Source organism: Apus apus, chromosome 5 (genome assembly GCF_020740795.1).
Source record: "Apus apus isolate bApuApu2 chromosome 5, bApuApu2.pri.cur, whole genome shotgun sequence".
In the NCBI taxonomy this organism is placed as follows: domain Eukaryota; kingdom Metazoa; phylum Chordata; class Aves; order Apodiformes; family Apodidae; genus Apus; species Apus apus.
Window position 1 is genome coordinate 15,270,374 of NC_067286.1, and position 21,119 is coordinate 15,291,492.

Consider the following 21,119-nt stretch of genomic DNA (forward strand, 5'->3'; position numbering starts at 1 on the left):
TTAAGAGAGCCCAGAGGGAGGCTGACGTTTCCATGCGTCGGCCCCCTGGTCTAACAGTGTTCCTACACCTCATCCGGGTCTGAACCAAACTGGTCACTAAAAATGCAGGATTTTGGTTCCTCTGGCAGAAGTTAACAAAGCCCACAGCTAGGCCAGGCTGTAGGCTCACACCCTTGAGGGCTAGTGGAGATGAGAGGCTTGAGCTGATGAATCGTGCTGATGGATCCTCATGCAAGTGGAAGGGGAAAAAAGGGGTGAGGTGGAGGGATTGATGCATAATTAAACACTGAGACACAGCAACATACATAATGCATGATAAATTAGTCAAAGTGCAACAGAGAAAAGCGTGAGTAAAGTTTGTTTCAACAAGCATAAAATGGGATGTGACAAGGTATTTATGCTAGAACAGCTGTTTGCTAAAATTTTTCATTTATTTATACAGTTTTCCTCCCCCTCACAGTTAGGGGTTCTGCCTAGGCTGGGACAGAAATCAGTAACTGAGCTGGAAAATAAATTTAGAATCTGCTGGGTCCCAATCCAGTATGCTCCCTGCTTGGGAGATCTTCCTCCTTGCTTACTACTAGCCTTTCCTATTTGATAATCTGATGCAATATTTCCTGTGTTGAGAGTCAGCATGATCTTTTGGGCTGCAGTTAAGATTACAGTTAAAGTAGGCAGGGTAATGCTTGTAATTCCATGGAAGCTGAGAGGCCCATGTTGACTCACTCTAGCCTTTTTCTGATGCCAGTTCCACCAGATGTCTTCTTCCTTCCAAACTGTACCTGCTGTTACAACATAAATTATTTATATTTTAAGATGTTACACTCATTAGAGATGGTAATGAGGTTGCCAACCAAAGGGCATCAACTCTATACTGCAGTGTCAAACTGATTTAAGAGAGGGTGTGTTTGTAAATAAAAACCCAGTCCCTTCCTTTTTTCAAGAAACCTAGCAGGTCTGTTTGAATTCATTTTTCCTTTAAATAACATTAAGGGCCAAAAGGTGCATTATTAGACTTGCAAAGTTGCTTCATCTGAATCAAAGTGAGTTCTGAGCAACATTACTTATTTTTTTCCTGCTGTGAATTGCTTAAGGTCTCCTTTCCTGTGTTAATGAATAAGCTAGGTATCTTTCATGATAGATCTCAGGACACCATGCACAGAAGGTGTTTATTACAGGTAGCTGGTACAGCTACTCTGACACAGAAAAAACCCAGCTTTGACAGGGCTGGCTTCATCCTTGTTATTCATCATGGGCTGGAACTGGAGTAGGATTGTGTGTAGCCATCAGGAGCTGAGCACTGAGCCTCTCCTACTACTCCTGCACCATTCACACAGGGCTTTCTGAAGCACTAGTCCTTTGATTTAGTCTCTCCTTCCAAGCATGCCTGCTCCAAAGCAGCCTTCCCCATCCAAGTAAAGGCCACTGGGTGTCATGCTTGCTGACCTGCCTGCTCCAAGAGATCGGATCTTACTTCTTACAGGTGTAAACAATACACAGGGAAATAATTGTCTTACTCTCTGCAGGCTGCATTTTTCTATTCTAGGGCCTATTTGTGCTTTCTGATGCATGTTTTAGTTCTTCCCCCAGGACTGCACTTGGATTTCACCATGTTTCTGGAGTTGACAGAACAGTACCCTCAAACAGGGGCTGCTTAGAGATAAGGTGTGGGAAAAATAGCCTGAGTTCTGAGTGTTTTACTCTTTTTCTTCCATCATTCCTTCCTAAAAGGGTAAAACCATGGAAAGTGACTACCCCACTGCCCCACTGTCACTTGTGCTCAAAGTATGTGTGAAGGGTTGAGTATAAAGCAGCTGTCCCCCAAAAATCAGTATGTTCTCTTTAAACACTCATGTCATCTGTATATTTACAAAAGGTAATAATAATAATAAAAAATAAAATAATATATATATAAAGAGTATGCAAATACGGAGCCCACAAAATATGCAAAAACGGGACCACTATGAAAAGGCTGCACAGCCCCCTCACTGATGCAGCTGTTTATTCAGGTGCTGGAAGGGATTGGGAAGAAGGAAGCAACTTTTGATCTTGCATTACAGAAAAGTCCAACACAGCTTTAACTGCCTTAGCTGTAACTACCAAGATGTGTTTCAGTTCCTTGAAGTGTCATAGGCTTCCTGCATGCTGTTGGGCTCTTCCAGTAGTAAGAAGGTCAATGCCATCCTAAGGATCAGTGTGTTAAGGAAAATGAAAATGTGCTATGGCCAGGCAAAGCACAAGTGTGGTTTGAAAAATCTTCAGTAAGCAGGTTCAGCAGGTGAGCAGTGTTCTGCTTTTTTTTTTTTTTTTTTTGGTAGGGATTTATCCCTTCAGCGGTTGCAGTGACTCCCTGATTTGCATGTTAGGGTTTATGAAAACCTTTGAATATATGATGTTTATGACAAAATTCTCTGTCAGCCATCTCTAATTCAGATAGATTTCGTTTTTTTCTCTCCCTTCTTCTCCTAGTGCCTTAATCTAAATGGGCCTTACCGCTTTAAAAGTAAAGTGGGACACAAGGATGTGAGAGAGAACATGAACATTTCTGAACTCCCTGCCCTGATCCAAATTAATTAGAGCCAAAACCACCTCAAATATATGTAGAAAGCAGCTTAGAAAATGCTATCCATTACTGCATTTAAACACTGAAACTGAGGTTCATGATGAGTGATAAACTAAATCCTCTGTTAGCAGCTCTCTGTGCAGTTTAACCACACTCCACATAAAAAGGAGGACAAAATGTAATCATTTACTGGGTTTCTTGCAATGTGCACAACTTGCAGAATAAACCAACCCTCTAACGCTCACCAATGGGATGGGATACCAGCACAGCTGCCTGGCTGACTTATTTTTCTTTTATCAGGTATATGAAAATTAAGAAGGTCCTGGAGACAGCCTGCTGTGGTAACCTGCTTGGCATCCCCCTCTTTTGTATGCCACTGGTGTGGGACCTGGCCTGCTGTTAGCTTTAAGCTCTCCTACTCCCAAGGGTGTGGGGGCTCCTCACTTGCTTGTCATGTTTCCCTTAATTTGGGAAGATGGGTGCTTCCAGCAAGTACATGTCCTGCTCCTCTTTACACCCAAGACACTGTTTTCCTAACCTATTGCTTGACAAGCCTCTTTCCACAGCACCAGTACCCTCTTTGAGGGAGCAGCCACCATGTGATTGCCTTCAGGGTGGCATGTGCTCCTTGCCAAGCACTGCTACTGAATGGGCAACATGGAAGGGCACAGTGGCCCTAGTGAAATCCCACATTTTCCAAAGATAGCAGAAGATCCTCAGCTGAAAGGAAAGCCTGTGTGAATTGGCATGAGTCTGTGCCAAGTTACTTAAAAGGAAAGTCCAGACCATAAATGCTTGCACATGTAGCTTTCCAAGATCAGAGTATGAAGTCCAGGCTGTTGAATTCAGATGGGCTGTGCCTCCCTTGCTGCCTGATTTTAGGACACTGTGGCTCTTTAGAAGCCTCTTTTCTAGCTCCTCTAGTGTGACTCAGTCTTCAGAGCTCTGGGAGTACATGTTTAGCATGTGGTCCTCCAAAGGGCTGCAGTATCAGTGTGTAAAGAAAGCAGAGGCAGCACTGTCTTACATAAATAAGTGAAAACACATATCAAAGCAGGAGATTAAAGGCAATGAAAGGCACATGAAAGTAAAAATGGTTATTGCTAATGACAGTCTTGCTAAATCTATTTTAATAAAACTTTTTTTCTTCACCATTTGCTTTATAATTAAGAAGCCCCTCCCATTTCAAGACAACGTGTAGCTTTTTGCAAAGTCTTAACTTTCCAAGGAGTTGTCTGCCCTCCAGACAACTTTGTCCTCTGACACACGTAGGGGAGGCTATGTAATGTTACTGGTGAAGATTGCATGGAATTGACTTTTAATTTGTGTCAGCAGACTGAAATAAATGTTGCTGGAAATGTGGGCCTTGGTCTGGGCTGCTCTCAAGTTGGGTGGCAAGTCAGCTTTGCAGATAAAGCACCTTGGTGCAAATTTTCTGTGGAAGCAGTTTTACCTCAAAGAAGTTAGGAAAGGTAAATGCCAGCAAGGGAGCAAAACACTGCACAGAAATTCCTGTGCTTTTTCTCTGTTAGGTTTTCATAGCAAAATGGGTCATCTACTCTCAAAATACACATTTTCAGACCAGTGACATATAGGCCTGGTTTTCCTTCTAGTGTTAACTTAGAAGTAAAAGCCTCTTAAGGCCTTGCCTGACCTGCTAGCATGCATAACTGCAGAAATGCCTTCTCGTATTTAGAATTTACTGTAGATTAGCAAACACATACTAAAACTGAGTTTCTTTGGTTTTCCTAGTAATGGCAAGACCTAAGGCTCCCCAGTTGTCAGCCAGCTCTGACTGCCTCCTCTGTGAAGTTTTGTTGCACAATGGGACATTTTGCTGCTGCTGTAGGACTGGCAGGGTGAAATCAAGGGCTCTTCCAAATGGCAGTGAAGTCCAGGACAAACACATGCGCCTGAGGACAGGATGGCTTCACACAGCCACTGCAGCAGATCCAGCTCTGGAACATAAAATAGAGGTAAGATTTCAGTGTTCTCCACATGGTCCACCACAAATAACATATCTGTCCGCAAGTGGTGGTTTGAGCAGTAATTCCCACTGCCCCCTACAAAGCTAGGTCAGATGTGGTACCCCCACTAACAGTGTGAATTCACAGCTCTGGATGTTGCTATACTGCTTCACAGCACGAGGCATCTGCTTGACTGATTTCTTTCCCCTTGTCAGTGTTCAGAATAGCTGTGCATCTATTTTAGCCAGGCAAGTCAAGTGCGAGTTGTTTTTCATGCCGGATGCCAGTGTGCAAAGGCAGAGGGAAGCTGGATTTTTGGAGAGCAGACCCTTAGTATGGAGCAAAATGCTCATCTGCACTCTGATGCTGATTTTCTTCTTTATTGGCTGCTCCTGAGTCTGCAGCCGGAGGAACGGTCTCCTGTGGAACGGCAGCTTTAGACAATTTTATTGGCTGATGAATCTGATCTTGCCTGGCCACCTTCCAGAAACACTGACTTGCCCGAGATGAGAGTGAGAGGAAGGTTGCTCTGCCTGAGGCTGTAAAGCAATTGTTTTGAGACCAACGTAACACCCATGCCTTGCTGCACAGTAAGTATATAAAGATAGGTCCGTATACACACATATATATGTGTAAAGTGCTTTATAATAGAATTGTTGGCACGATTAACTGTGCTGCTCCTGTGGACTGCATCTCGTTTGCTGCTTAATTATGTGAAAATGTACTTGGTAAATAGCTCGCTGTCACAAAATGCTCAATTAACTGTTGCAATGATCTAAATTGAAACACTGCATTTGTCGTCTCTTCTGATTATTTCCTGTGCTGCAAGACATTGATTTAGGCTTTTTGCCATGGGAGAACAAAATACAGCTGCAAGATGTTGATTTTAAAATATTTTCTTCCGCTTTATTCTTTAAGTAGGGGAAACTGAAAATACCTTGCTCGTATTAGCTCAAGTCTTCTAAAAATTGCTGATTAATCTTGCCCTTTCTTTTTTAAGTGTAACTTCTGTGAAGTTTGATGCTATGGATTGTTTTGCAAGTTGTGCTTTGCAACAGAGCAAAAATAGGGCAGAGCTAAGGAAGGGAATGCTTTTAATGTAGCCCCCAAAGTGTGTGGTGTTCAAAGTGACAGGAATACTGCATTGTACCTACATCAGTTGCAAACAGCTCTCCAGATGAACATTTCTGGCAGTGTCTCCAGAACTGTTGCTACCTAAGGAATTGATGGTTGACCCGTAGCACTAGACCAGACTGAAAGAATGCAGCTTTTTAAACTGCAGCAGCTCTATAATATTTGAAGATGCAGCTAATCTGGAGAGCACAGTATACCTGCTGCTGCAGAAGTAATACCAAATGTTTGAAGTTCCACTCTTAACAACCTGCCGTACCCCTAATAGCCAGAGTAAAGTTGGAAACTGTGACTTTTGGGCAGCTTTGAGAAGCCACCTTCTATCAGCATACTTGTTAAAAATGCCTCTCTCTAATATTTCATTGCTCCTTGTTAGGAGAGGTGGAGGGGTGCAGTGGGGTGGCAGTTTTTTCTGTGAGCAGATCCCTGATGAGCATAGTGCAGGGAAAATACAGCATCCTCAGGTCCAAGGCAAAATATTAAATTGGAGTAAAGCAGTATACAGTCCCTGAACACTTCGTGAGCTAGAACTTGCCATACTCTTGGTCTGTGCTTAGCACAACTGTGCTGATGGCAACGATGCTTTTCTTTGTTCTTCTTCCTGAGGGCCATGGGGGAACCTGCACAGCTTCATCACTTGACTTGGCTGGAATAGTTTTGCAATACCATACTGGCCTGGGATGCAACGGGTTCCTTAAGGAGCCAGAAGTAGATGGCATGGTGCTGACTAGCCTCTTAAAATCACCTGCATCACAGCTGCCTTTCCAATCTGTGGGGACGTTATGCTTTGAGAACTATGGGAAGAGGTCAGAGTAGGAGGCCAAGTTTTGCAGGTGGATGAGAGACATGTGCATGGATTTGCAGCTGTAGCTGTAAGGAGATTTCCCTGTATGTTCAAGCAGGGAGGAGGGAGGCCTTTCTTGTGCAATTCTTAGCTGTATTTCAGCTGCAGGAGGAAATAATCTTGTTGAACTGGCTTCCATGACAAGTAGAATGGCAGTATAGGAACTTGTGTGGCACTTTTATCAGCTGCAGTTATGAGAGTGAAATAGGACCTTACCTTAATGAGAAGCTATGTAGCAAATGACCTTGGTGCAACTGTGCCTTAGGTAGCATTGACAAACTTTGGTGCTTTGTCTTCTAGACATTGATTTCATTGGCCCTGTAAATAGTCAAAACTACTTTTTTACTTGCTCCTGTGTTTCTGCACTGCCCTGCTCCTGTTCTTTCTGGCTGGGGCTTCTGAAAGAATCAGGAAGTTGGCATTCATACTCAACTGGATTTCAAACATCACTTCTAGAACTCACAGGCACTGCCATTATATGGGAAGTGAGGCAGTAACTGCAGAAAAGAATTATCTAGTTTTATAGATGTGTTTGTGATTCCCTGTGATTTGTTGTGGAATTTCAATTAGGACTTCTTTCAGGTTAAGATTTAAGTTTAATACACGTGGAAAACATAGTATTGACATACCAGCTTGGTACTTGTTCACCCTCCTGGAAAAGTTTTTTGTATTAATGTCAGACATGCATCTGTGAAGTTGCAAGCTGTGGCTGTTGTAGTTTTAATACTAAAACGGAAGGAAAAGGGGAGGATACTGTGTGTATGAAGATGTGGATGCTGCTTGTTGTAGGTTTAAATAAGAAGCATACCCATTACTGGTACAGTGCTGGTATGTTTCTGCAGGACAGCAACCATACAGAAGCTAAACACGGGCTGCTCATTTATTTAGGGAGCATTTGCAATAACTCTAGGTGCCACAACAGTTAAAATGTTGGTGGTTTCTGACACTGTCAAGTCAAAGGCAAAGGTGGCTTCACTATGGCTACTCCTGAGGTGGAGTAGCCATTCCCAGTGGATGTGTATCCACTCCCTGGATACTCAGGGACTGTTCTGTGCGTACTCTGTGCTGGTGGCCTCTATGAGCAGTTCCTGGGAAGTGAGGGTGGCTCAGGGCCCTGTGGCAGAGCAGGGGAGGAGGACAGGTCACATTGGATGTGTTGCCTTTTCCTGACCTGCCCCATGGCTTGTAGGAGTGCCAAGGCCATGACTGCAGCTAGCCTCAAAACAATGTGGCAGATTTTTGCTGTTCTGCTATCAGTCATCTGATGTGATATTCTGCACCCCATTTGCCTCCCCCCCGTCTTGTAAATATGCCAAGATCCTGATCTCTCCTTTTTCTTGGAGTGGATACAAGATAATGGCATTTCCCCCCCTTTTGCCTTGGGGAGGGGGGAAATGGAGAAAAGTGGAAAAATCTCAGAAGAGGAGGCAACTAAAAATACCATAGAGCTTGTGATCTTTGTTAATGGTTATATTTGGCAATTCTGTAGAAATGGATCTGAAACAAAACTATGATTCTCAGACTTTTAAAAAAGCTTTTCTTTGGGACATTTTGTTTTTAAATTGTGAGTGAAAAAGAGAAAATACATTGATTTGTTTTTTGACATTTAAAATAGCTTTTGTGCAGTGCTTTTACAGTATGTTGGTTTAGAATGTGGACTCGCAAATTATGGTAGTATTTTAAAGCATTTGCAGTTCAGAATAATGCATAAACTGACTGCGGTGATTTTTTTTTAATCTTGGTTGGTTTTATGTTAGTTTGGATGTGTATTTCTATTTTTGTATACATTTATAGACATAATCTTATTAACATGTATATAAGCTGGAAACTGGTAGGTAATGTGCTTACATACATACCAGCATATTATTGAGCCAGAACACGAAATATTTATTACCAATATCCTTTCGTAAGCCTGCTGTGCTGTGAATTCATGCTAGGAGTAATAAGGCAAGAAGCTGTTTATGCTCTGTGATACAAATAGCCAGATCAATAATGGGAATGAAAACTGGAATATTGTTCTTCGGTTTTAATTACAGCCTGACAAATGGTGCATTCATTTTTCATTGTTAATAAATGTCCCATATGGCATCCTTTGATCACATGCTCTGCAGCTTCAGCAACAGTAGGGCACTTATTTTTAGGGAAAACAGAACATAACATTTAATCTGGGATTTCTGAGGAGAAGATTGCCTGAAGTAAAGAAGTGAACCCTACCAGGAGAAGGTAGCTTAGGTAGTTCAGAGTTTTCCAGTCTGAAGTCTTGGTGCACGTCACATGCATCTCAGTATCAGGACCAGCAACTTCTTCATGTTTCAAATCAAACTGGGTAAAACCAGGAAGGGTTTTTCTCCACTGGCAAATTTCATTCTTTAACAGAATGTGTGAAGATGGTTTTTGTGTGGTGCACAATCTGGTTTCCAGGATGCCTGGCATGCAGGGACAGATGAAAACTAAACAGAGAAGGTGGCTTTATTTAGGAAGCAAAGTAAAGGAAAATATTTTTTTTTCTGTGTGTGAGAAATATACATCACAAAAAACAGCCCCAACCCAGTCCTTCCCCCCTGCCACACACACCTCGGAATAAAGACAATCTATTTGCTTTTAATCACAGTATTTTTCATACCTTATAGAAACAAAACTGAAATCCACATCCAGGACACCAGCTGGAAACATTCAGGAATATCTCCATGGAAATACCATGTTGGAAAGCAAAAGCTTGCTGAAGTTTGCTCATTATTATCTTCAGGGCATTGCTGCCGGGGAGAAAACAGGAGCTAGGCAACAACTAGTCTCCTTGTTTTCTACACCCACTGTCACAACAGATGGATGGGTGATAGGATCTCTCCAGAGCAGCTCATGTCTACCCTTACAGTGTAGCTCTTGTAGCCACTTTGATCTAAGCAAGCAGCCAGTGTTTGGGACCTTCTTGGGGTGTTTCTACCAGAAAATGACATTGATTTTTACATTAGTCATCTCTTTAATGTAATCACATTTTTTGAAAGCATATGTGTAGGTGCACTTCTGTTTCTCAGGAGGTTTCTGTATACAGGAGGTTTTCTCCCTCAGAGATTTAATGTGACCCTTCCAGGGGCAAGAAGATGCAGGAAGGAAGCAGGGAGAAGGAGAGGAGGAAAAGCCTATTCATTTTGCTTTGGGAAAGCTTGATCAGTAAGATAGCAACCTGCAACCACTCATAGCCTGCTGCAACATTGTCAGCACCCCCAAGTAGTTTGAACTTCTGGTCTGACAATGGGAAATGACCAAACTGCACAGATTGACCTGTTGTTCTATATGAGCAAAATATGTCCTTAACCTTAATCCTTAACCTTTTACAAATGATGGGTACAACGTGTTAGCTTAAAACCCAAGGCAGATGGTGTATTTCTGTACCATGCATCATTTTGTATGTGTGATGAAATGTGGCTGGCCGAGGGTGCCCAGATGGGTATTGCTCCTTTGATGAAGAAATAATTAAGATGTGGCGATCTGTGGGAATCTAGGCTAAAAATAAGCTCTCACATGGAGCATTAGTACAAGGCACAAAGTTGAAAAAATAATTGCTGTAGGACAAGATGAGGGTAACATTTTTAAAGTTGTCAAAAGTGGTTTTAAAGCCACTGACTTTCTAACCTTTGAAAGTGGCTTAGACAGGGATTTATGCTATTGCATTCTGTAATCCTGTAATCACCTCTGAAGTATTTTTCTTGTCCATATTCCTTGAATGAACAGAAAGCTGTTTATTTATCAGAAGTAAAAAGTGCCTAACTTTGGCCACTAAGCATTGCTGATCATGAACTTGCTGAAATGTTATCTATGAGGAGTAAAATTTGGAAGTGACTTGCTGAACTGGTAAGATTGTTGGAACAGTAATGGGTAAATGCCTCGACTTTTGTAATGTAAAGAATTAAGTTTGAAACTAAGCATGGGGTAAAAATGCCCTTGTCTCAGGAAAGGAACAGTGAGCACTTGAATTATTTTTCCTTATTTGAGTATCCATGCCAGAAACAGGAATTTCCTCAAGCAGTTCTATCACCGCAGTTTAGGTTTTATATGAAATATTCTTGCCTGGGTTGCAAACCAAACTTCATTCATAAAATATGGTGGACATCAAAGTTTGATATATAAAAGGAAACATTTAGCTAACCTTTTGCCCCCCATTTGCCATACAAGGCTCTGTGTGGGTGGAAAGACAAAGAGATTTTACATGAAAACACGACTGCTTTGTTTTCAAGTGTATGTCATATTGTGGCTCCAATATTATACGCCAATCACTCTTTTAATCAAAGTATCACAGAAATGCCATGAAGACCGTCTATGGATGTTGATTTTTGCTTGAGAGCAAAGGTAACAAGCTTGTCCCAGGCAAGTTTATGATATATACAGACACCCACTGCAGCAGCTCACGCCAGCACGAGTCCTGAGTCACAGGTGAGGCACATGGCTCATCAGGGAGTCCCTCCTTCATCCCGCAGTTCAGCTGCACTGGCTTCAGGAGGTGACTGCATCTGTGTCAGGCATTTACATTGGTGCAGTGGCTGCATTTCAGCCTATCCTCAAACGCTACAGAAACACACCAGTTGATACCAGGAAAAGTCTTGTCTGCATGAAGTTTTGAAAAAGGTGTTTAGATTTCTAAAAGGTAGAATTAAAAGTGAAGTAACACTGAGTAGTCTGGGAGATGTCTTTCTATCCACGCTTTATTAATGATTGTTTCCTACTGTGGTTATTTGTGCACATTTACTGAACTCAGCAGAGCTATTTTCCTTGCTCTGGTTTTGTCTCATAAAATTCCAGAATATAAATCTGTCACTCATACTTGCCAGGAATGAAATGGTGGTGTGATGTAATTTAACTTAGGCAAGGTGGCTTAATTAATACTTAGGTTTGCCTTTAATATGCAGGTAACTTCCAGTTTTTCTTTTACATCCTTCCTTTTCCACAGTAGCACTGGAAAAAGAGCTCATGCTCTTTAGCTGTCATATGACCATGCAGCTCCACAGGGAGACAGGGAAGGCTCTGTTCAAGAAGAGTCAATGTATTTGGGGCAGGACTCAGTAAATTAACTGGGAGCCTGTTTTTTTAAAGGCTGATTTATGCCAACAGGGAGATCGTCATACAGTGTGAAGCAGCACTGCACTGATCTCAACAGAGCCATTTTGTCTGGTGGAGGTAAAAATCTGGTCCCAAGTGTGTGTGATGCTCTCCTTATGCTGATGCAAATATCACCACTGCACCTGAGGAGGGTTTTGCCTCTTAAACCCCCTCCTCTCTTTCTGACCTAGCAACCCTACAAAACGCTGTTTATCACCTTGTTTTTTAAAAGTTATCCATGCTCACGTGTTGAGCTGTGTTTGCAGCTGGATGTTGCTACTTGTGTGAGCTTTGATTCTACAGGCCTGGTGGCAGTGAAAGCACAAGCAGCCCTGGCTTTGCTGCATCCTTATTGCCTGCGGTGAGATCCCAAGGACCTCGTTTGTCCAGCACAGCCTCTGCAGCCATCTCACTTACTGCTCACTTGATTTGCCTCCACATAGCAAGAGCGTGCTTCCCTCCCTGTAGCACAGCACATTGAGGAGGTAGGAGGTCCTCTGAGATGTATTTCCCTGCCAGCAGTGGCATTGTGCTGTATTGAACTAGTTTGCTTCTTACGTATGGCAGCAGGAGAAGCCTGTCCGCATGCTGCTGCTTCTGCTCATTTTAAAATTTTAAAAGAAATGGTCTGTTTGACTAGAACTCCTTCTGTGTTTGTAGGTTAGACACAACTCCCTGTAGGTCAGCTTTACATCTTCAGCTGAAAATGTAGGTCAGCTGGCTGCCGTGCAGTATGTTCCTTATCTGTAAAAGCACAGTTTCTCACACACAGCTTCACAGTATGTTGCATTTCCTTGTCGTGTAAGAAAGTTCATTTTGCTAGTGTAGCAAGTGGTTCAGCTGCTCTTGTGACATTAGCAGTCCCACCAGCACAGTAATAAAATATTTTTCAGTCTAGGTGTTGCAGATGCATAATGAGAACCTTCTCTGCTGTTTCACTTGAAGGTTATCCTGCCATTTTTTTGGTAAGGTGACAATGATCTCAACTGTCTTAATGAAATTAATTGTCATAGGGTATGACAGTTGGTACCTATAAATCAAAGTGAGTCCTTCAGCTTTTCTACTCTGCTCGGAGTCTGTCTGTTTTAATGCTAAACCTAAGATTTGTTCATTCCTGCATCCTGGAGAGCCCACCAGAAGTTTGAAGTCTAGATGTGAAAGAGATTTCTCACAAGCTTGCAAGGAGCCAGTTGAATTCAGTTACACTGCTGAAGGACCTGCTATTTCCTGTATAGCATGTATTTCATTTACATATCCATGCCTGCAGACTCTGATCCTAGATATGACACTTAATATGCTTTCAATTTTTTTTAGCCCAGTTGCCTAAGAAGTTGAGGTTTATGCAATCCTCCGGCAAAAGGAAAAGCTCCAAAAGCTGCCCCAAAAACGACAGCACATACCAGCCAATGTGTTCATGAATCAGAAAAGTTCTTTTACATTTCACACTGAAGAAGGTGGGTGGTATGAGTCTCCCTTTGTGTGTTGCTTCAGGGACCTTCCAGCTGCTTGTAGGTCCATGTCAGGGTACAGGCTTGGTCTCTGGATGACCTCCACATGTTGCTTCCAACCTCAACCATTCTGTGATTCTGTTGTCGATGTAGCATGAGATTTATTTGAGCATTGCCAGAGCTGAGATGACTGAAGACAGGTTTTTACATTTTTGGGGAGAGTCCCATATGCTGACCTTGCGCGAGGCTGCATCAATTGGACCACAAACTCAAAAACTCCAGAGTGGAGAGTGAAATGGCACCCCTCTGGAGAGAGGCTGACTGGTTTTGCATACGCAAGCATCAGCCACTCTTCCTTCTATCACTGACATACCTATAGAAGCTTTTCTGGTTGCCCTTGACATCCCTGGCCAGGTTTAATCCTATCAGGGCTTTAGCTTTCCTAACCTGATCCCTGGCTGCTCAGACAATTTCTCTATATTCCTCCCAGGCTACCTGACCTTGCTTCCACCCTCTGTAGGCTTCCTTCTTGTGTTTGAGTTTGTCCAGGAGCTACTTGTTCATCCATGCAGGCTTCCTGTCATTTTTGCCTGGCCTCCTGTTTGTTGGGATGCATCATTCCTGAGCTTGGAGGAGGTGATACTTGCATATTAACCAGCTTTCTTGGGCTGTTCTTCCCTCCAGGGCTTTACGCCATGGTACTCTACCAAGCAGGTCCCTGAAGAGGCCAATGTTTGCTCTCCTGAAGTCCAGGGTAGTGAGCTTGCTGTGCATCCTCCTCACTGCCCAAAGGATCTTAAATGCCACCATTCCATGGTGTCTGCAGCCAAGGCTGCCCTTGAGCTTCACATTCCCCACCAGCCCCTCCTTGCTGGTAAGAACAAGGTCCAGCATAGCTCGTCTTTGTTGGCTCCTCTGTCACTTGGAGAAGGAAGTTACCACCAACACATTCCAGGAACCTCCTGCATTGTTTATGCCCTGCTGTGCCTCCAACAGATACTGGACTGGTCGAAGTCCCCTGTGAGGACCGAGGCTTGTGAACATGAGGCTACTCCTGTCTGTCCACCAAGGGCCTCATCTACTCACTGTTCCTGGTTGAGTGGCCTGTAGCACTATAATGCCCCCACTATAATGTCCTCTGTCCTTGTCCTCCCTTTAACCCTGACCCATAAGCTCTCAGTTGGCTCCTCATCCATCCCCAGGTGGAGCTCCATCACTCCAGCTGGTCACTGACATAGAGGGAGACACCCTCTCCTGGAGTGCCCTGCTTGTCCTTCCTAAAGAGCCTCTAACCTTCCACTCCAACACTCCAGTCATAGGAGTCATCCCACCATGTCTCCATGATGCCAAGAAGATCACAGCCCTCCAGGCACATGCACGTCTCTAACTTCTGTGCATTTGGGTAGAGGCATTTAAGTTGGGCCCCTGATGAAGCTGATTTACTGTCTGGAATTCGTTTGAGGTATTTCACCGGTGCTTCCCTGCTGGCTCCTGTTACCTCAGGAGCCCCTGGCTCATCTCCATAAGACTTCAGGCATGCTGCAGTGTATCCAGCACATGTCTGAGCAACAGGCTGAGGGCCTTTGCTAGCACCCCATCCCTCTAACCCTGGCATGTCATCCCATGGCAAAGTTTCAACAAAGTTTTCAACAGTTTTCAGCACAGTTTTCAACACAGTTTCTAAATTAAATCACACACAAAGATAGAGGTTAACCTGTGATTAAGATTTAGTAAATTTTGGTACCAAATGATCTTTGGATGTCACAAGATCAAATTAAAGTGAATTACTCACTTTTCTGATTGAACATTGCAAAATCAAATCATAGCGGATTACTCCTTCAGGCTTCTGTTGCAAAATTCGAAAAGCAGTGAGTTACTCACTCTTCCTTTGTCAGAATTGATCTTCTGTTGTGAAATATAGGGTAGCAGCCTGCTGCAATTCTAGAGAGCTCTGAAGGGCCTCACTTGAGGGTCAATATTTGTAGCATCACAAGATAATTGCCTTTGATCAGTATGTTTCCATTGGGTTCTCAATTTGAGTCAGGTGATGTTGGCAACTTTCAGAGTGGACTGTGATCTGGGCAGGCGGGACCTCGGGTATGTTTCTCAAACAACAGAAGTTCCAGGTATGGTTAAGAAGTGTCTAATCATCCCACCAGGACAAGAAGGTGTGAGATTGTCTCAACTCACTACTCCAGTATGCAAGAAAGAAAAAGTGCAGGATTGTGCCAGCCCACTGTACTTTAAATTAAAACAGGAACAATGTTGGGTCCACTGCACTTGTAACTAAGGCAAGAGCAATGTTGACTGGTGCTGGCTTTGCAGTGCTGCCTGGGGGCACTGCACCACCACATTCCACCCTGTGACCAAAGGCAATCCATCTTTCCACAGAGTGGTGGTGTGGTCATCTCTTGCTTCTGTGCCTATAAACAGGCAATGCTGCATTTTAGTTATAATTAGAAAATGTTGTGGTAGGTTAACTTCTGTAACTATTGAAGCATATGTGTGAAATGTGGTTAAACAACTTTATACACATGGGAAAGTTCTTGTAACAACATCATTTTATTCTGTCATTCTCCAAGTTTTGATATATAGAACAAAGTTCAGTAGCAAAAAATAGTACAAGAAAACATGATGGGGAGGAGTATTAGCTTTAGTGTCCCAATTGCCTTCAGAGAGCATCCAAAAAGAGCTTCCCATCAGTGATGTTCTCCACCTTTCTTCACTCTTTCTAGGATATGGTATATCTCTTTTGCATCATGGTGGATGATAACAAATGTTTTCTGTCTGTTGTTTCAAGTCTGTTTTAGCAATTGATTAAGGTCATCCTATTTCAACAGTGTTCTCACCAGTGTAAGGTCCCTTGCAGTGGAGGTAAGTAGTAAATCGTGATACAATGTGCAGTTTGATTGTAGCAATCCATAGGTTGTGACAGGATAGTGGAAGTTGCATCCTATAATTTTAGCAAAATTTGAAATACAGATATTTGATTATTTTTTCTTCACAGTGGTATTATCTCTAAGTATATAATCACAAAGCGTTCATCCATTTCCCATATATACTAGTACAGTTTCAGGAGTACCATTGGGGTGTATTTCAATATGACAGACATTTTACTCAGAATGAAGACAAGTCCTTGTTCTTACACAACACATACACTGACCCTTTGCCATGTGTTTCCATTTTGTTTGGCTCATACTCTGCGTTCCAATGGATAGAGTATAGTCCTATGGAGATTTAATCCCAGCACAAGGATTGGGTATGTGTGTGTAAGAGTTATTGTAAATGATCATGCTGTATACACACCCTTCAGTAATGGGTGGTTGTGTTTTGCCAGTCATGTTTATCCTGTTATCTGTCTATGACAAAATAGGTGGCTTATTTGTGTTTACACAATTGTGGGTGATTCCTTGATTGATAACTGAGTTGAGACAGGTGGATTTCTGTGAAGAAGGAATATCATCACAATCTTCAACAGCATTAGAATGATATATCTTATATTCATCTTAAAGGAAGTTCTGCAAGGTAAAAGGATAACATAGACTGGTCTCACTGGAGGGTTTCTGGACAGGCTACCTCATCAGAAAGAAGGGAAAATCCATCGTGCACTTCTTCTGTGTTTTACACCATTGCTATGGGTAACTTCCCAGGCACGTGTGTCATGTGTTTTACTAGAGTCATTGGCACAGTACCAATGGATGTTAAATTGATCATTACAGGCTGTTTGGGCTATATATATTGTCAGGTGTTCCCTTTTCTGGGAAGGTGGAGGGCTAAGCTCAATTTTTGTAAAGAATGGTCAGCTTGTAGGGTGTCCTGTGGGCCCATACTGATCATTCAGTTCATGAAGTACTTTGGAAAGTCGAGTGTCTAGAAGAGTCTCAAGTGGCTTAAGGCTGTTCTTTAATAGACCGTTAGTTCTCTCTACCATATCATTTGATTGAGGATATGAAATACCCTGTTGTGGTTTATGGTATTGGGCAGAGGAAAGGAAACCCATGGATTGAAATGAAAACAGATTTAATAGAATAATAATATTGAACTACTATTAACCCCGATGCTAATATAAGAGACAAAGTTATACTCAGCTCCAGGTAACAGTCATGAGCTGTGCCCTTCAAGTAGTGCAGGCCGATCACCCACATGACAGCTCTGTGAGAACACTGTGGTCACAGCAAGCAGAGGTGCAGGCCTCATGCATGGGACAACTGATGAGGCAGACTGGATACTCACAGCAAGGTAGCCATGGTAGAAGCCCCAAAACATCCCTCCAAACTTCCCCATTTATGGTAAGGGTGACATTTCTGGTATGGAATACTTTTGCTGGCCAGCCTGGGCCACTGCGCCTGCATGGTTCAAAACTACCCTCAACCTTGGTCAGTATGGCAACCTGCACACCAGAGCATCTTATCTCTTTTCTTCTTGCAGAACTGGGCTCTGCTGTCTCTCAAAACTAGTTTCTCTAAAAAGAAAAAATATTTTAGAATTCTATCCCAGCAAAACCAGGAGAAACCCATTTAATTTCTTCCTGTGTTCTCCACTCTTGCACCTTTTTACAGGAGAAAGGTGAACCATTATCACTTTGGGTGACACCAGGAGTAGGTAGGTTTGAGAATTAGGACAGTAGTACTCAAATAGTATTACACCCATTTGCCTTCTGGTACTTGCTTGCTGTAAGCAAGCCAGAGACTACTTCAATTTCTGTGGTGGTGTATTGATATCCTGCAGAGGGTTTGAATGGCCTGATAAAGTTTTCCCTTCTTTCATGTGTAGAGGTGGTGCTTTAGCAATTTCAAAACCTGTTTGCAGTTTCAGTTTACACTGGGGGCATTCTGTAAGAATGGTTTCACAGGTTTGTCTGTTTAGAGGCAAACCTTGGCTTTGGGCTGCAAAGTAAAGTGCCTCTGTGCCTGTATGTCCTAATTTCTCATGTAGCCATTCCCCTAGTTGGTACCATTTGGAATCAGACATACCTTCTAATTTTATTTCCCATATTCTGGCTAATTCATCTTCTTGTTGGTTCTAGTTTGTGGCTGGTTTATTGTCTTTAGCATGAGGTTTCACCATTCCTATCATGAATGGTCCTTCTGTTTAGTTTAATAATAACTGCCAGTCTTCAGTTCTCCAAAATGCAGATCTGTTTACTTCCCAATTTAGGGCTTATCACTGACAAAGCTATTTGGTGGCTTCTGCCCATATGGCATAGCAGTTGACATAAATAACCTGTGCTCCATTTTGTGCTGTTAGGACAGCTGCTTTTGTGCTACCTTCACTCTCTTCTATCACTTGTTTGCAGGAGTTAATGTCTAGTGCATCAGCTTTATATTGCCATTTTCCATTTATTAGTTTTGCTGAGAAGTCGGTAAAACAAACACCCTCAGTTGGTGTTTCCTCAGGGGAGGCACATATAGAACTGGTGAAGGTTTAAGTGGCTGTTTCCGTGATAGTGGGTCAATGTTTACAGGAATTTTAGTTTGGATTTTTTGTAGGTCCTTCAATTAATTGCCTTTCACTTGCTACTCCTACTGGGTAGGCATACCATTTTCTGCTCGTGGCTTTTGGGGCAGTTCCTTTTGAAAGAGTGGTTCCTTTTAGGATTGTTGGTAGCAAATTAGATGGTCCTCTTATCTGGACAGGTTGTCCCTGATGTATTATCTCAACTTCCTTTTTCCCAATCACTATCTTTGTTCTATCTCTTTAAAAGGAGTTGAACTGAATACTGAAGGCTGCTTTGGTCCATTAGGGCCAGTTTGAAATAGGTTACAATAAGTACCATGTTCTGCAAAACCTCATTCTGCTGTAATACGATCACAGGTTTGAATTGGTCCTAGTGACTGGTATGTTTTTAATTCCTGAATTAAGGTTTTGACTGCCTCTTCATGTTCTGGGTTCCATTTCCGTGGTTTTTCCTTTCATAAAAGTGAATACAGTGGACAAGCAATGATAGAAAATCCAGTTACATGTTTCCTCTGGTACCCTAAAATACCCATGAGCTGTTATATTTCTTTCCTAGATTGGGGCATTTGCAGTTGATCTATTTTACTTGGGGGGTCTGGACCCTTCTTCTGGTATACAAGTACATTTAATAACAAGTTAGTTCTTCATAGCTAGTTAATCTCACCTACATTTATTCTGGCATAAAGCAATAATGTTTTTCCAAGTATTTTGTAATCTCCTCATAGAATTAAATACGGGAAGCTGAAGCCTCAGAGTCCAGAACTGCTGAAGAAGTGAGGATCCAAAGTGAAAAAGATTGTCTCCTTAATATTAGCAAAGTTCAGCATGACCAACTGTGAATTTTAGCAAGGTCAGCATTTATGCAAATTATGGGACTTTGAATATGGAGCCAAAATCCACTGAGCAAACTGGAGGAGTTTCCTTGGAAAAGGTTTCACCATGTTTCAGGCCCATTAGGTCTCTTGCTTCTTTTCCATACACCTACTCATTGCTCCCAGCTGTGGCAATCAGTGGAAACTGCTATTTTTCAAGATGATAGGCTGTATTTTGGTAGGATGTATCTATGTGTAGGTTACTAGCGATTTCAAGGAGGTAGTTTGCCAGGGCTGTTCAGAGTTGGATCTGGGTCTTCTGGCCCCCTGGTGTCCCCAGCTGCTGCTTTCCCAGATGCCTCAGCAGATGTGCAGTTGGGACTGGGCCCCACTTTGGAGGGGACTAACATGAGAAATGGGGCTTCCTGTAGCGCCAGAACACCCTGCAAAAGGAGCAGGAGGGCCAAAGGCATCGAACTTTGAATGGAGCAAGGTGCCACCAGTCAGGATCACACTTCTGCACAGCCTTGGCTTTGCTGTCAAAGAAGTTTATAAACACTTTGTTCATGGTTAAGTGTGTTGTCTTGTTAGTGACTGCTGCATGAAGAGGGGCTACTTGTATCCCCCCAAAAAAACCAACACTTTATTAGGAGCTCTGCAAAATAAATTACTGATTTACTTTAGACATTTTTCCTATGTCTGTGAATTCCTTGGAGATGCTTTGCTTTATTAACAAGAGGAGTGTGTGCTCTGCCAGAAGCTGAGAAGAAATAGGTTACCAATTTCCGGAGGGTAGGATTACAAAAGCCGTTGCAGCCACTTAGATATAGTTCAAAACTTTTCTGCCTGAGCTGTGCAGGTGCTATGGTTGCCAGGTTGGCTGCTGGCCTAAGGATGTCAAACATGAGCTCTCACACACTGATTTCTTGCCTTATGGTTTCCTAGTGCATCCATAGAGGGAATACAACACTCTGTTATGCTCTGATATTGGTCCCAGTAAAGGTCCAAGTATGGAAGTTTTGGTCTACTGTAAGCTTTTTGAAAAAACTATTAAAAACTCACTGAACTGAATTGTCAAGTGCTATAAAGTTGTTATACCGAAATTATTTCAAATAACCTCAGGATTTAAGCCAGAGATAGATAAAGCCAGCAACAGAGTGAATTAAATTCAGAGAAACAGAGTTCAGTTTAATTTGGGCAACAGAGCCCTTCTCTTCTATCAAACAAAATACAATCCACTGTTTAGATGTTTCTGAAAATATCCAGAGGCACTAATATTTTTGCAGCTTGATTTTTAGCTTATTTCACCTCATATTCCCTCTGCTTTGAAGAAAAATGGCCCCTTAGCCTTGTCTTTTAAACTTGCCAACCCTCTTATCTGGCGTCACACTAGAAACATTTTTATTAGATTATATTTAGCAGTGTTGTAGTTTACAAATTTAATTTTGGTAGATTGCAGTCTCTAGCATGACAGTGGCCCTGTGCAGAATCTATGGAGGGAATGCAAAGATAACTGGGCCCAGTTCATAGCATTCCTGAGCATTCATAGCATTCCTGAGATCGCAGCTGAGATACTGGCTACTCACCAAGGAGAGGGCCCTGCCAAGGAAGGTTTATTGCTGATTGTTTTCAGTGCCTTCCCTTGGTCAGGACTGAAGAGCCCACTGTGGGAGAGGTCCTGGAGCAGGCAGGATGGGGAAGATGGATAAACTTTACCATGATCATTTTCAGGAATACCTGGGAGTCCTCATCTTTTCTCAGATTACTGTTTTAGACACTTAATTTTGCTGTATCTGTGGGTGAACG

General features: G+C 42.5%; 1 protein-coding gene across 1 annotated transcript in view; it reads left to right on the forward strand.

Annotated features, from left to right (window-relative positions):
• The first annotated feature begins 5,035 nt into the window (after positions 1–5,035).
• Positions 5,036–21,119, forward strand: part of OSBPL5 (oxysterol binding protein like 5) — a 191,115-nt gene continuing 175,031 nt past the window's right edge. Inside the window, exon 1 of the mRNA XM_051621781.1 lies at positions 5,036–5,120. Coding sequence (XP_051477741.1) covers positions 5,106–5,120 — 15 coding nt within the window. The 5' untranslated portion in view covers positions 5,036–5,105. The remainder of the gene's footprint in view (positions 5,121–21,119) is intronic.